Source organism: Larus michahellis, chromosome 8 (assembly GCF_964199755.1).
Source record: "Larus michahellis chromosome 8, bLarMic1.1, whole genome shotgun sequence".
NCBI lineage: Eukaryota > Metazoa > Chordata > Aves > Charadriiformes > Laridae > Larus > Larus michahellis.
In genome coordinates this window covers 44324197-44343865 of record NC_133903.1, presented here as the reverse complement: position 1 = coordinate 44343865, position 19669 = coordinate 44324197, and the positions used below count along the sequence as shown (strand labels likewise).

General features: G+C 41.7%; 1 protein-coding gene across 2 annotated transcripts in view; it reads left to right on the top strand.

The window, feature by feature from the left end:
• The window catches only part of ST6GALNAC5 (ST6 N-acetylgalactosaminide alpha-2,6-sialyltransferase 5), a 73804-nt gene extending 54476 nt beyond the window's left edge, over window positions 1–19328 (top strand). Inside the window, exons 3-5 of one of the 2 annotated variants that reach the window (XM_074597215.1) lie at window positions 3902–4311; window positions 9683–9790; window positions 17111–19328. In XM_074597215.1, coding sequence (XP_074453316.1) covers window positions 3902–4311; window positions 9683–9790; window positions 17111–17342 — 750 coding nt within the window. In that variant the 3' untranslated portion in view covers window positions 17343–19328. The remainder of the gene's footprint in view (window positions 1–3901; window positions 4312–9682; window positions 9791–17110) is intronic. The other variant, XM_074597216.1, reaches the window with a different exon arrangement.
• Window positions 19329–19669: the final 341 nt, after the last annotated feature.

The window sequence follows — 19669 nt, the reverse complement described above, 5'->3', positions numbered from 1 at the left end:
ACTTTTATTTTTTATTTATAGAAGGAAAACCTTTATACTACTGATAATGGAGTGATCTGAACCCAGGGGTCTTGAAAGTAGGTCATTAAGTACTCAGTATAGGAAAAAACGTGTTTTCCAGCATTCCTGATTTTACTGGAGGGAATTATGTTGTTTTCTAATCTTGGCTTTAAAATAAAAGGACTTTTATAAGCCAAAAAAATGGATCATTTGATTTCATCACAAAGAAAATAATTGTATCTAAGAGTAACATATTTTGAATGAGGAATAACATTTTTCCATTGATTTTTTTTTTTTTTTGAGCAATAAAGTGTCTGAAAATAACATCTTTCTATCATTGGACAACATAGATTTTAAAGTCAATAATAGAGCAGATTGCTTCAAATTGGAAAACGCAGAAACAACTGCGGCATTGTTTTTTGTTTCTGTTTGTTGGTTGCTATTAAACAAATCAGAAGTATACGATATAGCACCAGTACTTACTGGGCTAGGACCTACATAAGTGAACACTGCCAGGAGCCAGTCTGGCCTATGATACTTGCAGCAGTGCAAGGTTGCGCTCGTTTGTTATAACCTCTTTTGTTTGTAACCTCTTTTCTCTCTCTCCCCGTATGTATTTTTAAATGACTGGAACTGAGAGGTGGTTTGGGCCATTTGTTTGGCTGATACTTGGCTCGTTCGCTGTCTGTAAGTGCCCTGAGTATTGGTATGACCGACTTGGGTTGTGGAAGTAGCCACGTGCCCTGCCGTGTTGTGCCAAGGTGCTGTACATGTAGTTCAGGCACACATGAAATTGTGGCTGCTTATTGACAGTGGGTACCACTAAATGTCGGTGTCTTTTACATGCATGATATGTTACATTTCCAGGTAATAAAAATACAGGTGCCATAAAACTCACCCACCTCTGACCCTGTCCCTTTTCTGGGCATTTTGAAGCAAGGTTCATGAAGTAAAGGTTGCATCACCTACCTAAAATATAACTCATATGTCACGGGTTTGCTTTTTCTTGGTTTGCCTTTTCTTTTTTTTTAACAAATATCACTGTAATAATTACCGTAACAGAGAGCTTTCTGCGGAGTTAATGTTCTTCTGGCTTAATGGCCCCTGGTTATTCTCAGGCCATCAACTTTTCCCAGCTGGTCATCAATCCCAAAGAACTGCCTTGTGCCTCCATTATTATTGCTTAAGTAGATGACATTTCTGGTGCAACCACTGCCTCCCAATGAGATGATATTACAGCCGATAGCTTTTTTTCCCCCCTTGCTTTCAATACTGTCAAAGTATTATAAACAGCTGGTACGAGAATGTTGTGGCTGTTGGCTGTGAATTCCTCTGACAATTTTCAGGTGCAAGTTTTGTAGATTTCGACTGAAAGGATCTGAGTGAGGTGAGTGAAAATGACTTGCCTGGAGCAGCTACACGGGCTCAGCCCCCATGCATCATTCAAGAAGTAGCTGGGCAATACCCAAATGTTTCAGTCTGAAGACTTTTTCCCAGAAGGAACAGTTTTCAAACAAGATGTGGGACAGATGTTTTGGGGGGATGTTAATGTTTATCATCTAGCAAATGCTGACATCCTCTCCCTCACCGCCCCCCCCCCCCGCCCCCGCCCCCGCCAAGTTTCCACAGCTCCACTGACGGTCACCCTTGTTTCCTAACAATTGATGGATTCTCTGGCAGACTTTGAAAAGAAACAAGGAAGTTGTAGCTCAATAGGCCAGAAACCAGCAGAGATTATTTAGGTGAAAATGTCTTGCTATGTGGATATTCAAACCCATGTGAGTTAACATTGGTGCTGACTACATTTCCTTTAACCTCATTAGCACTTCATCTTGCTTTCCCAAGCATGATGGTGGAGCAGCTAGTTCACCTTAGAGCCTTTTGCTAGGTAATTCATCAAAGTGGCAGATGAAAGCTTAAAGGAAAATGCATGTAAATACTGCATTAGGAACCTTGGCTCACAAAGGCATGAACAATTCTACCCATATCATTAGCTCTGGGTTAAAATCCATATAGGTGAAAGAAAAGGGACTTTGTTGTTTGGGGAAGATGGAGATACAAAGCTTACTGGTTGTATCATTACACAAATTTTATAGTTTAGTTATTTTTTCTTTAATTAAAAAGCACGTCATAATTCATTAGCTATTCCCACAGAAAAAAAAGCTCAGACTGAAAAAAAAAGGACATAGAAAAAAAGACTCACTCACTACCTTCAAAATTAAAAGCAAGTTACTTAAGTCAATTACCCCTCCTTCAAGTGGTAGAGGCCAAAAGATTTCCAAACAGGGGCCTGAGATAGCAAGGTTATGCTATCTCAAACATAGGTAATGTCTTCCTTTCAGCTTTAGAGTTTTAAGCTGGGCCTCACAGTACGCTGATTTAGTCATTTGATTCCTATACACATGTGGTTGATACTAAGTGTAATTATACGTCATCATAACTTCTCCTCATTGCTAGTAAACCCACCAAATTTACACCTGGAGACACGCTAGCTATGTTTGTCGTGGCACGAACAGCAAGCTGCCGTGGAGAGACACAGGGTTTGATCTCGAGGTGCCAAGGCCCTTGTTGTCAAAGATGGGTTCAGAGCCAATGAATACCATCAGTGTACTACAGGATCAGGCCAGTGCCACAGCGCAGGAGATGACTGCCCTCAGCATGCGGTGTGTCTGATTTGGAGCCTCTGGAATTAAACAAGCCTGTTACTCACCAGGAAGGTACAGGAATGCCATTCTTTATGGCTAATGATGAAAATAAAATTCTGATAGACAACCTTAGGGATCAGTAGATCAAAATAATCATGAACCAAAAGGGCCTTCCACGGAGCTTCAGACCAGTGAGTAACCAGTTCAGTTTGTTTGTCTTTTTTTGCAAAGAAATGCTAAGATACACACTCTGTATGTTCTGTAATCTGATGTTACTGGTCTTAAGTATTTTGCAAGATATTGGTTCATGGAGGGCCACCAAGGCACACCTTCAAACAGTCTTTACTGCAAAGTTTATGGTATTCTGGTTAGAAATTAGCACTTTGGGGATACCGTTAGCCTTTTGCCCCTTTTTAGTTCTCGTGCAGAGCAACAGATACATACTGCGTTTACTGATACTTGTATTGGTGGCTTACTTCAGTAATATGATTTATAATGCATTTTCATTTTCATGAAAGCTTGTTTTACTCTCCTGATTCCATTACGTCAGACACTCACTGAACAGGCCCCTGCTGTCCCATTTTACTGGGTAACTTTTAAACATGACCTGGCAAGCTAGAAAAAGCTCAGTGCACTAACTCACTGTCATGTAAAATACACGCAGACATTAATGAGCAGCTCTGACTGCTGAACCACAAAGGAGGTACAAGAGCATTGCAGTGGTTATGGCACCAACTTGGACATGGCGTGGAAGGATTGGTCCAAGGTGTAAATCTCTTCCCTTACCAAAATGTCCTGACCCCAAGGTTGAAAAGATATTCACACCTGTGCTTACAAGGACTTACAATTGATTACTTCCTGGAAAAAAAAAAAAAAAGGAAGAGGAAGCATAAAAAATACTCCAATTATAGCTCATTTATGGCAAGTGAAAGAAGTACAGTCCTCTGCAGCTGGGAACAGTATAGAAGCTGTTGTGATTACCGTATATGATGCAGCAGTGGAAAGGAGGATTTAAACAGTGGACTTGAGGCCACAGAGGAACCTTAAGGGCTATAGAGCTATACCTCATTTTCCCCGTCTACAAAACGTACAGGTAATGTGTCCCCAGTTATTTGGGAAGACTGCTGAGAGAGATTTACGTAAAGTCCTCTTGAGAGTTTTGCTGTAAAATATGCCATGTACATGTAAAATATAGTTATCATGTAGTGAATGGGAAGATGTTTACAGCTAATTTTGAAGTATGTGTGTCTTTGCAGCCTTTAAAAATGCACTGCAACAGTTGTGCGTTGGTAACCAGCTCTGGACACCTTCTGGGAAGTAAACAAGGTGACAGAATCGACGAGACAGAGTGCGTAATACGAATGAATGATGCACCCACTCGAGGTTATGGAAAAGATGTTGGAAACAAAACGAGCCTTCGAGTCATTGCACACTCCAGTATTCAGAGGATTTTGCGAAATCGCAATGAACTCTTAAATATGAGCCATGGTGCTGTGTTTATCTTCTGGGGTCCTAGCAGCTACATGAGGAGAGATGGTAAAGGCTTGGTGTATAATAACCTGCAGCTGATGAATCAGATACTGCCTCAATTAAAAGCATATATGATTTCTCGCCACAAGATGCTTCAATTTGACGACCTTTTTAAACGGGAAACTGGGAAAGACAGGTGAGAACTTATGTGGATGCATTTGGGGGATGTCATACAGTAGTAAAATAACGTAGTTTATATATACCAATTTCAGATCTGCTCAGAGGGACCATCACACCCATTAAATCCTCTGCCTCATGAGTTGTAATACTGTATGACATGCCAAACAACATCACTTGTAACATAAGTAAAAAATATGCATCAAAATAATTTGTATGGAGCATTGCCTCATCAAATTAAGACTACCAGAATCTGGATGTACTGTTTATACAGCCAAGGAGGCAGGAGCTGTTTAAATCTCACTTTGGGGTAATATATGTGAAAGTTTTTTTACTGATTCTGAAAAATCAGAATGGATAGGTTATGTTTTCTTATAGAGGAGATGCCACCATTCAGTGAATTATAATAGCTGTTTATTGAATTTAAGCATTCTTGGAACATTGCAGCTGTAAAGCTTCGTGTAAAACAAATAAACATTAGTCATACATTAGGTGCTTCAGAACAGTTCATCTTGTATTTCCAACTGGGAAAACGAAAGTTATTATGATAGTTACATCTTCATGAGACTGTTTATGACTTGTAGGCTGATCTTCAAATCGAATTTTTAATAAGTGAGCCACTGCAGGACCTGAGCACTTTCACATATAACGTTTGAAAATGGGCATTTAAACCAACGACTTCCTAGCAAGAAATACATTTCTTTTTAATGAACTATTTTTTACTTATTAGATATGCTGCTGTAAAAATGGAGCAGGGTCCCCACTTACGTACAAATGAAGAGGTAGGTTTATTGTGGAGTAACTCATGGTGAGATTTTCTAGCTTCACAAACACTATCCACAAACACCAAAGCTTGGAGCTGGGCTCGATCCTCTTGGGGACGGGGAGGACTCAAGAGCACAACTTTGTTTTCTGGGCTGCACAAAAAAGGCAGAACCAGTGTTGGAGGAAACTGTTGTAGCCTCTGAGCTGATGGCAACTGTATCTTTGCTTCGCATTTGCTGCCTTTGTCATACCCTGCATGGTTTGTTTGCAGAGCTCCGTTCAGTCATAGTGGATCAGACCACGTATTTAAGTTCTTGATTGACTCACAGTAACACTAGAGCACACAGTAACTCAGTCAGTTTCTTACCATTGAAGGTCCTTTTCTCTTCATCCTCCAATCGGTGCTTGTGAGTCTCTGCCAGAGACTCTGCCTCTGCCAGAACGACAAGGAAGGACAACAAGGGGAAAAACCCTGCCAGTTCTGATGCATTACTGTCTTTTCCAGGTTTGTTCACCCTGAGCAGAGCAAAGTGAGAAGGTGAATTAAGCATTTGAACCCTTCAATAAAATTGCAAAGTAAATACTGTATGCCCAGTGTTTACAAAGGCATGAAAGTTAACAAAGCTGTAGTTGCACTGTAACATGGGCCATCATCAGCCCTAAGGGGCAAACCCTGTACACAAGGAAGGAACGCTGCCACCTCCTTTCCTGGGCTACTCTTTCAGTGTAATACCACACACAGTCCCCTGTTCTAAGGAACAGCTTACCTCCTCTGCTTCATTCTGGCCAGTTCTGCCACGGGGAGCCAGGGTCCCGTTCCTTTCCTGACACCAGCTGTGCAATCTCCGGCAAGCTGCTCTTCCCGGTTCTGCATCACCCATCCGGAGCAGGAGGCCTATAGCTGCGCATGTGATTAAACCATTTCTTTTTCTGCACAGGCACTGCGCTCAGCCTTGGCTCCTGAAATATTCTCAAGGCATTTGAGACATTAATGACATTATAACAAGTTTATAGCAGACTCCGTCATGGGCACCCTGCACTCCCAGTGTGAATCAAGGGCAGTTGGACGCTAGCAAAATTCAGCCTCCTGAACAGGTCCTGTTGCTTTTAAGAAATTGCAGGCTCTGCTGTGTATGAACCGCTCCTTTAGAGGGCATGTACAGCATATTTGAAGGACTAAGAAGATTAAAACGGGAGATGAAAATAAATGAATAGGCAGCACAAAAAAAGAGAGGGAAGATGAAAAGAAACACAGGTAGGAAGGAATTTGTAAGGGAAGAAAATTTATGTAGCTGTAGGGGCAAGAGCAGAACATTGTACAGCCCAGAATGTTGCTGTTCCCTGGGAGGTTTCTGCTGAGCTCTTGACATTAGTGCCTGCAAAAAACAAAGGAGGGAGAGAGAGGCCTGATTGCAAGGTTGCAATAATCAAACTATTCATTTCTGTCTTGAAAATGATGAGGAAAAAAAGGTAATTTGATGTATTGTGCTGTTTGAAAAAAAGCTGATTTTGAAATGAAGGGAAACCTTCAGAAAACATTGCCAGTTAAATAGTATGGTGAATGACAAAGGCTGCAGAGCGATATACTTGGTATTATAAAGTAACTGTACTTGAAAATAACTTTATAATTGAATAAGGGTACATTAAGAAAATATGATTCAGAACCAATATTATAGTAATTAGATAAAGGAAGCATAAATGAAATAACTGCAGGAAGAGTATTTCCATAGAGATTATAAATGAGATTTTGGTGGAGCAGAAAGGCCTTTAATTGTAATTTAGTGTGCACTACAGAATTATCAGCACCGTGTGTTAGTTCATCGTATAAAAGAATATCTGATAATTTCCCCTAATAAGCACATGACAGTTCTTCATATTCTTTCATTACAGCTGATTAGGTATAAAAACAGTATTCTTTTGTTGGACTCTTGTTCGGATCTTTTATGAAAAGGCAAAACACTGTAACCCTGTTTCTATATTGCTGTCCTACAGACCTGGAATTTAAAGAGGACAAAGCGGTACTTGAGTTAAGTTTTTATAATTTTTATTTTGTTGTTTAGCTTTTAAGCTGCTTTATTTAAATTCAATTATTCTCCTATTTATTGCAAACACTGAATTACAGCATAAGTGCGTGTAAGCAAAAAGCAAACTGACCCGGCAGACAGCGGAGCTAGGCTGCCTCACCGGGGCAGTGCAAAGCCCAGCCACTTCAGTCATGGTCTAGATAGAACTGCTCCCTCCGCTTTGGAATGTGAGGTCTTAGGCACCTAAACCAGGCCTCGTGCAAGCTCCAACGTCGTCTTAGCCTGAATACGTTCCTGCGTTATCTAGCAATTCATAGGCTCAGAAACTCTCAAGTGGCAGGAAAGCAAATTTTTTAGGCTTTTCCCTAGCTTTCCCTTTCCTAATAATTTTGAGACAAAAATTATTATTTACTGTTTTGTATTGTTGCATTGCCTGAAGGCCCCCACTGAGCTTGTGACCCAGCTATGACATTGTGACAAATTGCACCACCACCCCCCCCCAAGCTTAAGTGCAAATTCAGAAAATAAATAAGGCCCCATAATTGGAACTAATGAGATGCTTAAATCATGTTACTCTCCAAATGCTAACTTAGCCTGAAAGTCTGTATGTCAGGAGCAGTAAAAACGTACGTTTCAGGAGTTCATACCTTACCAGATGACCCACAAGGACAGGACAAATCACCTAGGCTCCCCAGCATCCTTCAGGCATTTTTGGTTAAAGAATGTTTAGAAGTGCCTTTTAGGCAGCCAGCATTGATACCACCACTTTTTTTTTTTTTTTTCTTTGCAATAGTCTAATTCACTGAGGAAACAATGCACGAGGCATTCCTCAATCTGACAGTGCTCAAAACATCTCCCTCCTACTGCCCTGTAGGTGACCTACGTGGAACCAACTTGCTCAGCATTAGCTTGGGAAGCTGCAGGGTGGGCTCTTGCCTGCTGAATTCCGTAGTAGTGACTGCTGGCACTCGCTCGCAGTGGCTGTTGTGGCTTCAGGTCCCCGTTTCCAGGGCTGTTGTGTGTTCCATTGTCACTGGGTAAAGTGCAAAAGACGTCCTTGGAACTGGGCTCAGGACCTGGGATTCCCAGGTGACTGCTCTGATGAGACCCTCATGTTCTCTGCGCTGCTTTTTTTTGGGGGGGGTGTCACAAAATTTTGCATATGTCAGCCAGACATGGTGGAATGAAGTTAATGTAGGTTCCATATTGGTACAATCTGACACAGCACACAAGCCAGCCAAGAGCCTGCACTTGCTCTCCAGTGCCTCAGCTTTAGTAAGAGGTAAAGGAGAGGCAGTCACTGTGACAGGCTCTCATCAGGAATCTGAAGCCTTTTTGGGACACAGATGACACAGGCTTGAAGTTCTTCCTGTGGGACTTTTCTAGCTGAGTGAGGAGCCATTAGGGAGACCTGCTCTCTCCTTCTTTAACAGTATTTGAAAGGAGAACTTGGAGTGAACTTGTTTTCTCTGGAGCAGATACCTGACTGTGTGCCTCCATTTCTGAGAGATGCCTGACTTGGTCCTGCGCGGCTCCCCTACATACGCCTTTATGACACCTTTAAGACGTGCTCCTCACTGGCATTGCCTTGACCCTCCCGTTCCAAGACTGCCAGCTCCCCCCCGGCATAGGGACAGTGCAGGAACTTAACACAGGACTGGGACTTTCGGTGCATGTGCCAGGCAACCAGTAACCATTATAGTGGCCAGGTCTTACACACTAAACAGCAATGACAAGCAAATGCTAGAAAGAGGAGACATTAGTGTTGCCATTTTGCAGATAAGAACCTGTGATACAGCAAAGTTTAAGCACAACTTGTAAATCTTTTACATCTGTGAGCACTTATGTGGAGATATCTCCTATTTTGCGTAAATAATGCTGGGGTCAGTTGTGCTTCTTTTAAAGATGCAGAGAAGACTAGGCCAGGAGCTGCCTTAGAGGGCTCCCTTGCAGCACTGTCACTCGTATTCAGAGGTCCCACCAGGTGGGGAGGGGACTTAGGGCAGGCAGAGGGGTAGCACCTAGGATGAAGGTTTCCCAGGCTGGCAGAGGGACAGGCAGAGCTGCCAGCAGTCACAGCAAGTGGCTGGGAGCTTCTAGAAACCAAATCATGGACGGGGTGGGAGGAAACTGGTTAGAGCAAGCACTTGAGGCCAGACCTGGCTCCAGCAGACAGGCTCCTCTGTATGCTGTGGGAGGCAGCATTTTAAGCAGTCCTCTTCATCCCCTGCGACGCGTTTTCCTCAGCACTAAGTGTGTAAGCTCCATTAGGTGATTATAGATGTGTATAGAATACTAGCAGAAGAATATAAATATAGGACATGAAGTTTCAGTCACTTAAGGTAAACTTGCCAAAAGGTCAGCTAAATATTAACATTGCTGTGCCCAAAATTAATTACAGCAAGAGCAGTTTCTGCATAGATTAGTCCACTGACAGAAGACACTAGCAAAATCATTAAAAGATGAATGAGCAAAGTAGTCTTGGTTGCCCAATTTTCATAACCTTTCACAAGAATAAAAAAAAAATATGCCCAGCACTTGCTTCAGATATCTCAAGAATTATTTGTCAGCCTAGAAACTTAATTATGTTTTTGCTTTCAGGAAGATATCCAACACTTGGCTTAGCACGGGCTGGTTCACAATGACTATCGCATTAGAGCTCTGTGACAGGATAAATGTTTATGGCATGGTGCCACCGGATTTCTGCAGGTAGGATTTATTTTGGAACCATTATTAGCCAACAAGGTTGAATGTTACAGATAAATATCTGAATCTTTTAATTTTTTTTCTCTGTAACATGTCGTCAGTCCTCTTAAAGCAATTAATTAACATGTCCCAAGATCTGATTCTGAAAACAACAAACAGCATTTAATTATGTTATATAAAATATTTAAAAATTTTGTTTGTAGTGTGGGAGAATTAATCCATCTTGTTGGTTTCTTTTAGTCTCTGAATATTTATCAGCTAAAAGTAATGCAATAATTGGCATGAAATTAATCTGAAAAAAAAAAAAAGTAGTACTGGAAAACATTACTTTTAATTTGTTTTTAAAGTTCCCTCCAGTTAATAGAGGAACAGAGTTCTCACAGTGACTAGTTTCTAAATTGAACTTGCTGCACAACTCAAATTAAGGTTTTATGTCTGCCACATGAATCCCAATCTTCCAGTAAACTAGCTTCCTAAATAATCCCCATCAAAAAAAACCCAACCAGAATTTGGACCTGCAGAACAGAGGATCAGTCCTGTAATCACGCATTTTGGTCACGCAGGGTGTGGGCCACAAGCAGAAGAAGCAGCACACGAATTCTGTTGGTACAAGCTATGTGTTTTATGAAGTAACAGCATGTGTACGTTTTACGGCTACGTGGTGCCTCCAGCTGTATTCAAGGTTCAGGCCAAGGTGCTGGTTAAGGTTTCCTACTATGGATCAGTGATAGAGGGAAACAGTCTTCAGGACTTCTGGTACTGGGCCAAAATGACATTAGCCACGTGATACAAAGCACTGATCCAGTACAAATTCACACAAATTTGTTTTACATCAGCAATCCTTATGCTGACTTAAGTATCAGCTGTCCATCCATTACTAGCCTAGCACTCTGGCCTTTCAGAAACGAGGTTTTGTGCCCACACCTAGTCCTGATCCCACATGCACCGCTGGGTGACCCAGCAACGCCCAGAGCTGGTACCGGCAGTGAGGAACGATGGCATCAGTGTAACGATTCATTGGCTGCTCATGAATCCCTTTCACTAAGAAGTACTTGCTTGAATTTTCTGACACAAACTTCAGTGATCTCACTGAAGTCTGGTTCATTGACTAATTCAAGTTGCCTTTCAGGGGCAGGGGAGCAAGGCTGCGGTGACAGGTTAGCTCATCTATCAAAGAACAGGACTGCTTTGACTTTCTTCTGAGCACTGAAAAAGATCATTCGGGAGTCTGCATTTGTCCCGGGCACATAGTAGAAATCCCTGAAGAAATTACAATATAAAATGTCAAGACTAAATTCCACTTTGTAAGAATTTCTACAAATTATAACAAAACACTGATGATAAATGCTGTGATGTACTGCCAGATTTCATCATGAATTCTCAAGGGAAATAACAAACTAGATCAGATATTCCAGACAACATAAATGCCTTCCACAGCACAGCACTTCAGTTCCCCTCACTGCAGCTGGCCAAGACACACTTCTTCCGTTTCTGTAAGCGGCTGGTCTGGCTTACCCAGAAGTGGCTGTATTCTTTTGGCACATGGAAGTAATTCTTAAACTAATGATCTAAAAATGCAAAAGACAGCAATTCACTGTAAAGCAATGCTTAATCCTAACTATGCAGGCAAAGCTGGATTAGTTTAGATACATATACTTAATTTAAAATAAACAACCGTTTTCAAGAGAGGCTAAAATTGTCATTGATACCATATGAAAGGCTTTTATAGAATCGGTACACTGAAATCAAATGGATATACTATTAAATGATAACACAAAAAGACTGTAATCTGCCCTACCATTGATAGCTATAGTAATGCTCACAGCCTGCATAAAAAAATCTTAACACAAAGGTACACTTACCAGGTCATAAAAAGGGAAAAGGTCATTTCTTGATCAAAGGAATATAAAGTGTCTTTACTTCAGACGTATTCTCCAGATGATGAAGGGGAAAACTGTCATCGTTGTGCCTGGAAGAAGCTGTCCGTGAAAAGCTACGAAAGGAACCTCTTGCCGTAAATAGTGTTAACCGTCTTGGTTTGCTCTTCAGCTACTCATTAAGAAGTTAAACAGTGCTTCCGTTCAAAGAAATAAGACAACAAAATAGAATAGCAGAAATACAGAAATATTCTGTATTTTTATGCCATGTTTCCTGGTTTTCAGTCAGACAAAATAGAAAACCACCATTTAAAAAAGAAAAAAAAAAACCCACAACAAAAATCCCCACCCTACCTCTCTCGTGTGTTAGAGATGGTAGAAGTACTTAGTTGCTGTGCATCTAAGGAATCATTAAGATTTAAAAAAAAAACCCACCACAATGTTTAATTCTATTCAGAGTTAATATCACCAAATTTACAACTTCAGCAGATACCCATTATTTTTTAAGTATTAATTTGTGGAGTAGGTAATGAGCGTGGGTGATCAGTGTCGTGGAACTAAATTAGTATCACATCCGTAACGTGAAGGACATCTCAAAGGTATCGTGAATATCATACTGTTGATTCTGCTACAAATTATTAGCTTAAGCTCATTAACCAAATTGCTTCCCACCCGTGCAGGAAAAATAGTCTAGTGAAGGAGTCTGGAGTACAGACTAAAAGATTTGTCACTATTAATTGCAACAACGTGTTTTGGATTCTTTTCTATTTACTTTCCCTGGACATTGATTTTTATAGCTGAACTGGAATTGGTGACCTGATTATTATAAATTTCTAGGAGTTTACAGGAAAGCTATATGTAATATCGAATCCCTTGGCTACAGATTGATGCTGTAGTAAGGGTTAATGGCTTTGATACCATTCTCGTGCTGTTAAATACATCTGACTTGCACATTCGAGAAGAAGATGAAAGCGTGTGCTTCCGTGCACATTGCAAAGATTCTGGAGAGCGTGTGCTTCTCTCGCTCTTTTGTCGCCAGGAAGACAAGCCATCTTGCTGTATTTTTCCCAGTGCCCAGGGATCCAATCCTAGCCTGTGCTGGAGCAAACCAGCACCCCAGATGGGAAGCATTTCCCTCTCCGAGCTCCCTTTGGCAGCCTGCCTCATGCACAGGGCTCACTCCTCAACTGGGACGTGGAGGATTCTCCTCTCGCCTCCCTGCATCAGCAGCCAGATTGCGGCGCACAGACATCACCCCCGTTCCCGAAGGCGCTGCAATGCTGCTGATTTTCTTTGTGGCTGCTCAGCACCATCCCTGGGAAGGACACAGACAAGCCTTAATGCAGTTTGTAGCGACTCCAATCCCTGTCGCAGGGAGAGCAGAGAGAGGTTGGTTCCTTGCAGATGTCTCTGGGTACTCACGCACACAAGGAAAACTCAGGGTGTTGGTGAGAAGAGCCCTCTTTAACCCTCCCTCCTCTTCATGGGCCTTCCGGAACTCACAAAAAAAAAGTAAAGCTTAATTCTGAGCCTTATTTTACTAATATGAATAATTTTTGCTCCGATTATGGACCCAGATCATTTTCCTCTAAGAATCCTCATTTGACTGCCAGGCCATTTCCTGTCTGTGATAATTTGCCTGAAAATTGGCATTTGAAATCCTTTAATCTATTCCTTTGGGTACAGCTTTTAAATGTAGTGTTTTCTTACCTCCCTCTCTCTGTAAGTCAAGTGCAAAGAAGCAGTTGTTGCTAGTTGCATTTCCTGAGACTTACCAGGTGCTTGATGGAAGAAGGGGTGCCCACAGAATTGTGATCTTTATGGGAGATAGTCATGCCCTTTGGTCCATATGCCCGGATCTCACCTCATTACCTTAACAACAAAATGCATAAATGGTTTGGAAAACGGCTGGTATGGAGGTCAAGGAAATGGGATCCTGGGAATAGAAGGCAAGAAATTATCCAGAAATCTTAATAGTCCTGGCACAGCACCTTGCCCATCACTCAACATATTAACGAAACTTTACTCACCCTTCAAAATATGAATTATTTTACAAAGCGTGTGAGTATGGATAGTTTTAGTGGGTTGATTTATAATGGCTCTTCATTCGTAAAGGAAGAGGTTGGCCAGAATGTGATATGGGATGGCCTTGTTTTTCTGCCTTGTTTCTTTTGAGGCAATCGCTGTTTGCTGTATTTTCAGCTTTCGCTGTGGGTGGAAACCATCTGTGGGAAAATGTGCACTGAAGTGGCAAAGAGTAGATGAGTGACACTGGGTACAAGCACTTACACGGCTGCTGTGCTGGCAGGCTGTTAGGCAGGAAGTACAGTATATTTTACAGAGGAACTTTCCTAGATTCCTCCCAGCTGTGATATTAATATGCATGCAAAGTCTGACAAAATACTGATTAATGTCCAGTATCAGGCAGTGATAAAACAGCATCTGTTTTAATGTTAATAAATGAGGTGGCAAGCAATTTCCGTATAGAAATTACTCATGCATTTCATTTGCTGGTGACACAAGCTAATTGCAGAGTTAGAAGATAACACAGTACAGTTAATTTGGGTTATGGTGTAGTTACTCAAGGCAAGTTCAAATCCCAACCTTACTAGCATGCAATCTAGGGGAATCCAGAACTCCCACAGAAGGAGAAAGACTTCAGACAAAACATGCTAGATACCTAACTGCCTTTCAGAGTTCCTAAATCCAAAATAGAACATTTGGAATTTAGCCTCAAAACCTCAGTTAGCTGCAGAGTAGTTTTGGAGAGGTCTAAAACCACCAGCATTTTCATTGTTGCATTGAATTCACCTCCAGTTCAGCCAATAGATGCGCACGCGAGCCTTCACAGCACCCACCAGGGGATGCCTGGACCCAACAGGGTTCCTCTGCCTCTCTCGCCTGCCGGGCCCTGTGCAGCAGGTGTTTCTGGGCTGTTTCTGATGGGACATCGCACAAAATGGAGTGACCTGTTACAGCCTCTGGAGCTAAGGGCATCCACTTAGGATACTCAGGTGTCAGCTTCAGAGCCTTTGATGTAATGTGGAACCCCTGTCTTCAAAAGGGAAACCCATTGCTAAAATATCCACCGGTAGAATACTGATAACAAAAGAGATAAAGTGCTTACTGGGAGGTACAGGCTTCAAAATGTGGCTCCAAAGAGGTAACAGAAGAGTGTAACCCTAGGTAAATACTAAGCAGAGTGAGGGAGAAGAAAGAGGACCACTGTTAAGACTTCTCTCCTTCCTCTCTGCATCTGATCCACCTGCCCCCTGATTCCAGTTATCACTATCATCCATTGCTAGTTCCAGCGTACAGCAAGGGAATAGGGAAGAGACAGACAGTGATTGACTTCCTGCTTTTTGCTCTTCCAGTTCACATTCTGCAAACCCAACTCAGGCCTTCATTTTTAAAAAAAAAAAAAAAAAAAACAAAAACAGGTGGCGTGGGGCAGCAGAGGAGGATCCCAGCCAAACCTCCCTGGAGGCGTCGGGGCTCACTTTGCAATATGCAATACTGAGCAGTTACCTTCTTTCCACTGTGTCTGCAATTGTTCTAAGCCTGTTGGAGATACGATTTCAACTTTACTAATCCTAACTCCAAAGCACTAAATACCCCCCAAGCAATACAGGTTTACCCTCGAGAACACAAGAGTAAAATCCAGGGTCAGTGCGGAAAGGAAGAGCAGCCTAAATGAAGGGCAGAGGCCTATTTGTTTAGTAGTTCTTACGAAAAAATAAATCACATTAAGATGTATCCTGTTAGATTTACCATACAAATGATTCATTTAAGAGATTATAATAAGAGGTCCAATGTATCAAAAAAGTATGTGAAAAATTAAGTGAAGATTGAGATCTAATAGCTGTAGCTAAAAAAAACGCATTCAATTTCTATATGAAGGGTATTTTTCACATTACAAATATGTTTTCTGTAGGTGAGGTATTGAAGGATTTCTTTTCACTCACTTATGTATTCCGGTGAGAATATATACAAGTAAATTTAGAATCCATCTTATTGTAGAAATGTAATTTTATTGTTATTCTGGTCTTGTAAGATTGATCGCCGTGTTGTGTTACCAGGAAGCTAGATTGATTGAATTAAAACGTTAATCTAAGGTACAAATGGAAAGCAGCAGCAATATCATACATTACCACTGCATATACAATATGGATAATGGTTAAATAAGAAAAATTAGAGAATTGCGTAGGTGACAGAATTACATAGTAAAAATAATGACCAGGACAGAATACTGACAGATTGTGGATGCATTCAATTGAAAGTGAGCTTAAATATTAGCTCTTCAAAATGAAAATAATCAACTTTATATTAGAGCTGACAGCCCTGAATCTGCATGAGATTTCTTGCTCTGTACTAGGGTCCTGTTCAGCTCAGGCTTTAACGTAGAGCAGTTCCAAGGCTCCACTAAATGGTAATATTTGGATTAACTTTTCTGACACTACAAAATAGTTTGTTGGTAGCCAACTGTGGAGATCGGTACAATGGGTTATTCTGTCTGGGACAGCATCTCTCTCTGCATTTATGACAGACGGCTGTATGAGCCCTCGTCAGCCCCAAACGCCTGTGCCCGAAGTCAAAACAGAGTGGGTACGGTTTAATGCAGAGAATAAAACAAAAGGAGAATTAATCACTCTGGCTTATTATAATACAAAGGGTCTTTTACAGAATGTAACATCAAAACATTGAGGTTAGAACTGCTAAAACGGACTTTATCCCTAAATATCTAATTGGTCTTTGGCATATCCTATGTGTCACCACATGAGTACTGCATCTTCTGCTGGCTAATGCCGATGGGCTCACAAGGTCAGAAGGATACTGTGGGTGAACGGTTTTAATTTTTAGCTTAGATACATGAAAGTTGCCACCGTAAAATCAAAAAGAACTCATTTGTGCATCAGATGTTTGATTATAAACCCAGCCACAGCACTGTATCGCTGACCTGGCACACAGATAGGCTCATTGAAGTTGTGCACTCACAACTCGAGCGCCGTGCCGGGAATGTTCAACTGAGCCGATGTGACACCGATAACCACCTCCCCGCCATCTTCCCCTTCCCTTTCTTCCCCCAGTTCAGCAAATACCTCTGCAAGGCTTTTTACAAATCACAATCTAGATATAAATCTCTTAAGCAGTTGGCTTCAAATTTCAGTAGTAACACAGCCCTGCAGCACACTCCCTTGTTTTTGAGCTCCTGCTGTCCTTTATTTAACTGAGAGGAGGGGATTAAAGGAGAGCAACAGAAAGAGCAAAGAAAACACCTTTGCCCCATTCTGATGTATTAAATATGCAAGAAAAATACAGCTACCTAGAAATTTGATTTAACTGGGAGAAAAAGTGGATTTAAGCACATCAGCTTATTAAAGATAGCATCTTTTCAATCAGTAAAAAAGAACATCTCAGGCTTCCATCTATTCTCTTTCTTCCACAGGGATCCTAATCATCTTTCAGTCCCTTATCATTATTACGAACCTTTGGGACCTGATGAATGCACAATGTACATTTCACACGAGCGGGGACGAAAGGGCAGCCATCACCGCTTCATCACAGAGAAACGAGTGTTTGAGAACTGGGCACGGACATTCAACATTCACTTTTTCCAACCAGACTGGAAACCGGAACCACTCACTGTAAATCACCCCGAGATTAAACCGGTGGTCTGAGGGAGGAATGCACAAGACCGCAGTCACAGTCACCCACTGCGTCAGCCTCCGGGGTGTCGGACCTTCTGGGACAGCAAGGCAGCCGAGAGGAGAAGGGCAACAGGATTTGCAGCTGATGAACTGCAACAAGAGTCAGGAAGTTGCGATGAAGGAGCGGAGCGGAGCGAGAGTACTTTCTGTCAAACTGTGTATTAATCCAGTATATAGCCTTTTCTGGCCATCTGACTTCCTGTATGTGTATGTGATTTGTGAAAAACAACTTGAGTATCATTAACGGATGGTTAATTCATTATGGTTTTTTAAAGTACAATGCCACTGAATTTTCATAGTGAAAACTTACGCTATTTATTTAATGGAGGTTTTTTATGCAACCTAGGCCAGTATTTTTCTAATTCACAGTTATGTGGTTGTCTATCTTTCATAATCTTTCAAATCCAAAATTAATATTGCTGATGGTTTGAAAGGCCTAGCTTTTTATTTATAAAATTTGTTTGAAAAATATGATTCTATATAGCATGTAATTAATATTTGATCTGGAAATGTTGCATTTCTTTTAAAAATCCTGGGCTTCGTTCCAGCCTGAAGCCTTTAACAGCAAGAACGGTCCCATGTGCAGATCTAGCTAACTTTACATTCTGACATCTCATGTTAATATGAAAACAGTAGTGAAAATTCTGTTTGATATTAATGTGCATTTGCTGCTGTGCTATTGGGCTGCTGTTTTTTAATTAGGGGTGGGAGGAAGGAGGGCAAAGTTTATCCAAAAAAATCCCTTTCTGTAGCAGCATGCTTTTTGGTGACCAGACCAGGCTAAGGCTGGAGGGCTTGTGTTCTGTTTTGCCTCCTGCAAGAGGCTGGGGGAGCCGCCCTCCTGAGGCACCGGGCTGCAAACCCGGCAACAACAGCGTGAAAGAACATGGCCAAGTCTCTGAAATCAAGAAGTTATGCTACCAGGTACTGCAACACCAGCCACGCTAGCCAAAAAGATTACAACGCTGTACCTGCAAAATTCTCTGCCTCCCACTGTTCCAAGGTCATTGCTGATCTCGGAGATCCTGGATCACACTGAAGTTGGGATGTGAAAAGAGTTGGACGTATATAAAATTATCCCCCTGAAAAGAGCAAAGTTACACTTGGCAGTTTTTTGGTGAAGTACACGTGCGTGGCCAGGCCCTGCAAAGCAGGGGGATGGACAATGTTAGTGCTGTATGTGGAACCTCACAGTGTGAATTACTGGGTTACATTTGGCTTGTGAATAAAGAAGATTTCAGTTACAGTATTATTTTTCCTTTTGCCTGACAAATACTAAATCTCTAATTTCTTCAAAGTAATCAGTAGCAATAATTACTGCATGAAACATTACAGCTCAGGTGACGAAAGGTGTCTCTCATTAGACAAATACTAAAGCTAGAACAAAGGCAGTACCTTAAAACACCCAAGTCCAAGAAGCTGAACCTCAGAGGTGATATGCAGAACTAGGACCAAACTCACCATCATTTAAACCCACTTATGACCCGCGGTCTTCCTCTTTCCAAAACTGGATAGCAAGAGCTGCAGCTGCCCCGTGTCCCCGATCCTCTGGGGGCAAAGTGAATTGCCCTGTCAGGGGCAAAACAGCGTTACCCCTGTGACACCGCCTGGACCCGAAGAGCAGGCCTCCAAGGGCCACGCTCCTTGGTGCAGCCCTCCCCGCTATCCAAGAGAAGAAACTATAACCTATTTTGCCTTAAAGGTTTTCTCTTGGTGTTCCTCCTGGTACGCTCCACTCGGCCTACAAACGGAAGGCAGAGCTCTGCTATTGCCAAGTGCTTGTGACCTGTCTCTTGTCAGCTGGTGTTTAACTCCCCCCCTTTCACTGACTCTGCTTTATTCCTTCCACTTGATTTCACAAAATTCTACAAAAAACCAGAATGGATTTTGAACTAATGGCAATTTGAACATCCCTTTCAGCACGTGTACTGGGGCACGTATCCAGCATATACTGCTCAAATTGATGAACTCTGTCAAATTGATTTAGAGATCACTTCTAATGTGACTGCAGGAGACGGTACAGATGACAGTAGGTCCTCTGATGCCACCATCCTTTTGTTATTTTATTAGTAATATAATAATAAAAAGATCTTGTAATTCTACAATAGAGCTCCTAGTTTTTCCACTAATCAAGGCCTGCGGGTTGTGTATGCTAAATGTTTAGTTATGTTATTGTTAAAAACAGATAACTTTAAAATAGATTACACTGATCTACTTTTAATATTCAGCAGAAGCACGGGGGCTTGGCCAGACTGCGTTGTGCTCCACACGCTTGTTTCCTGTCTGCAAGGCTGGTC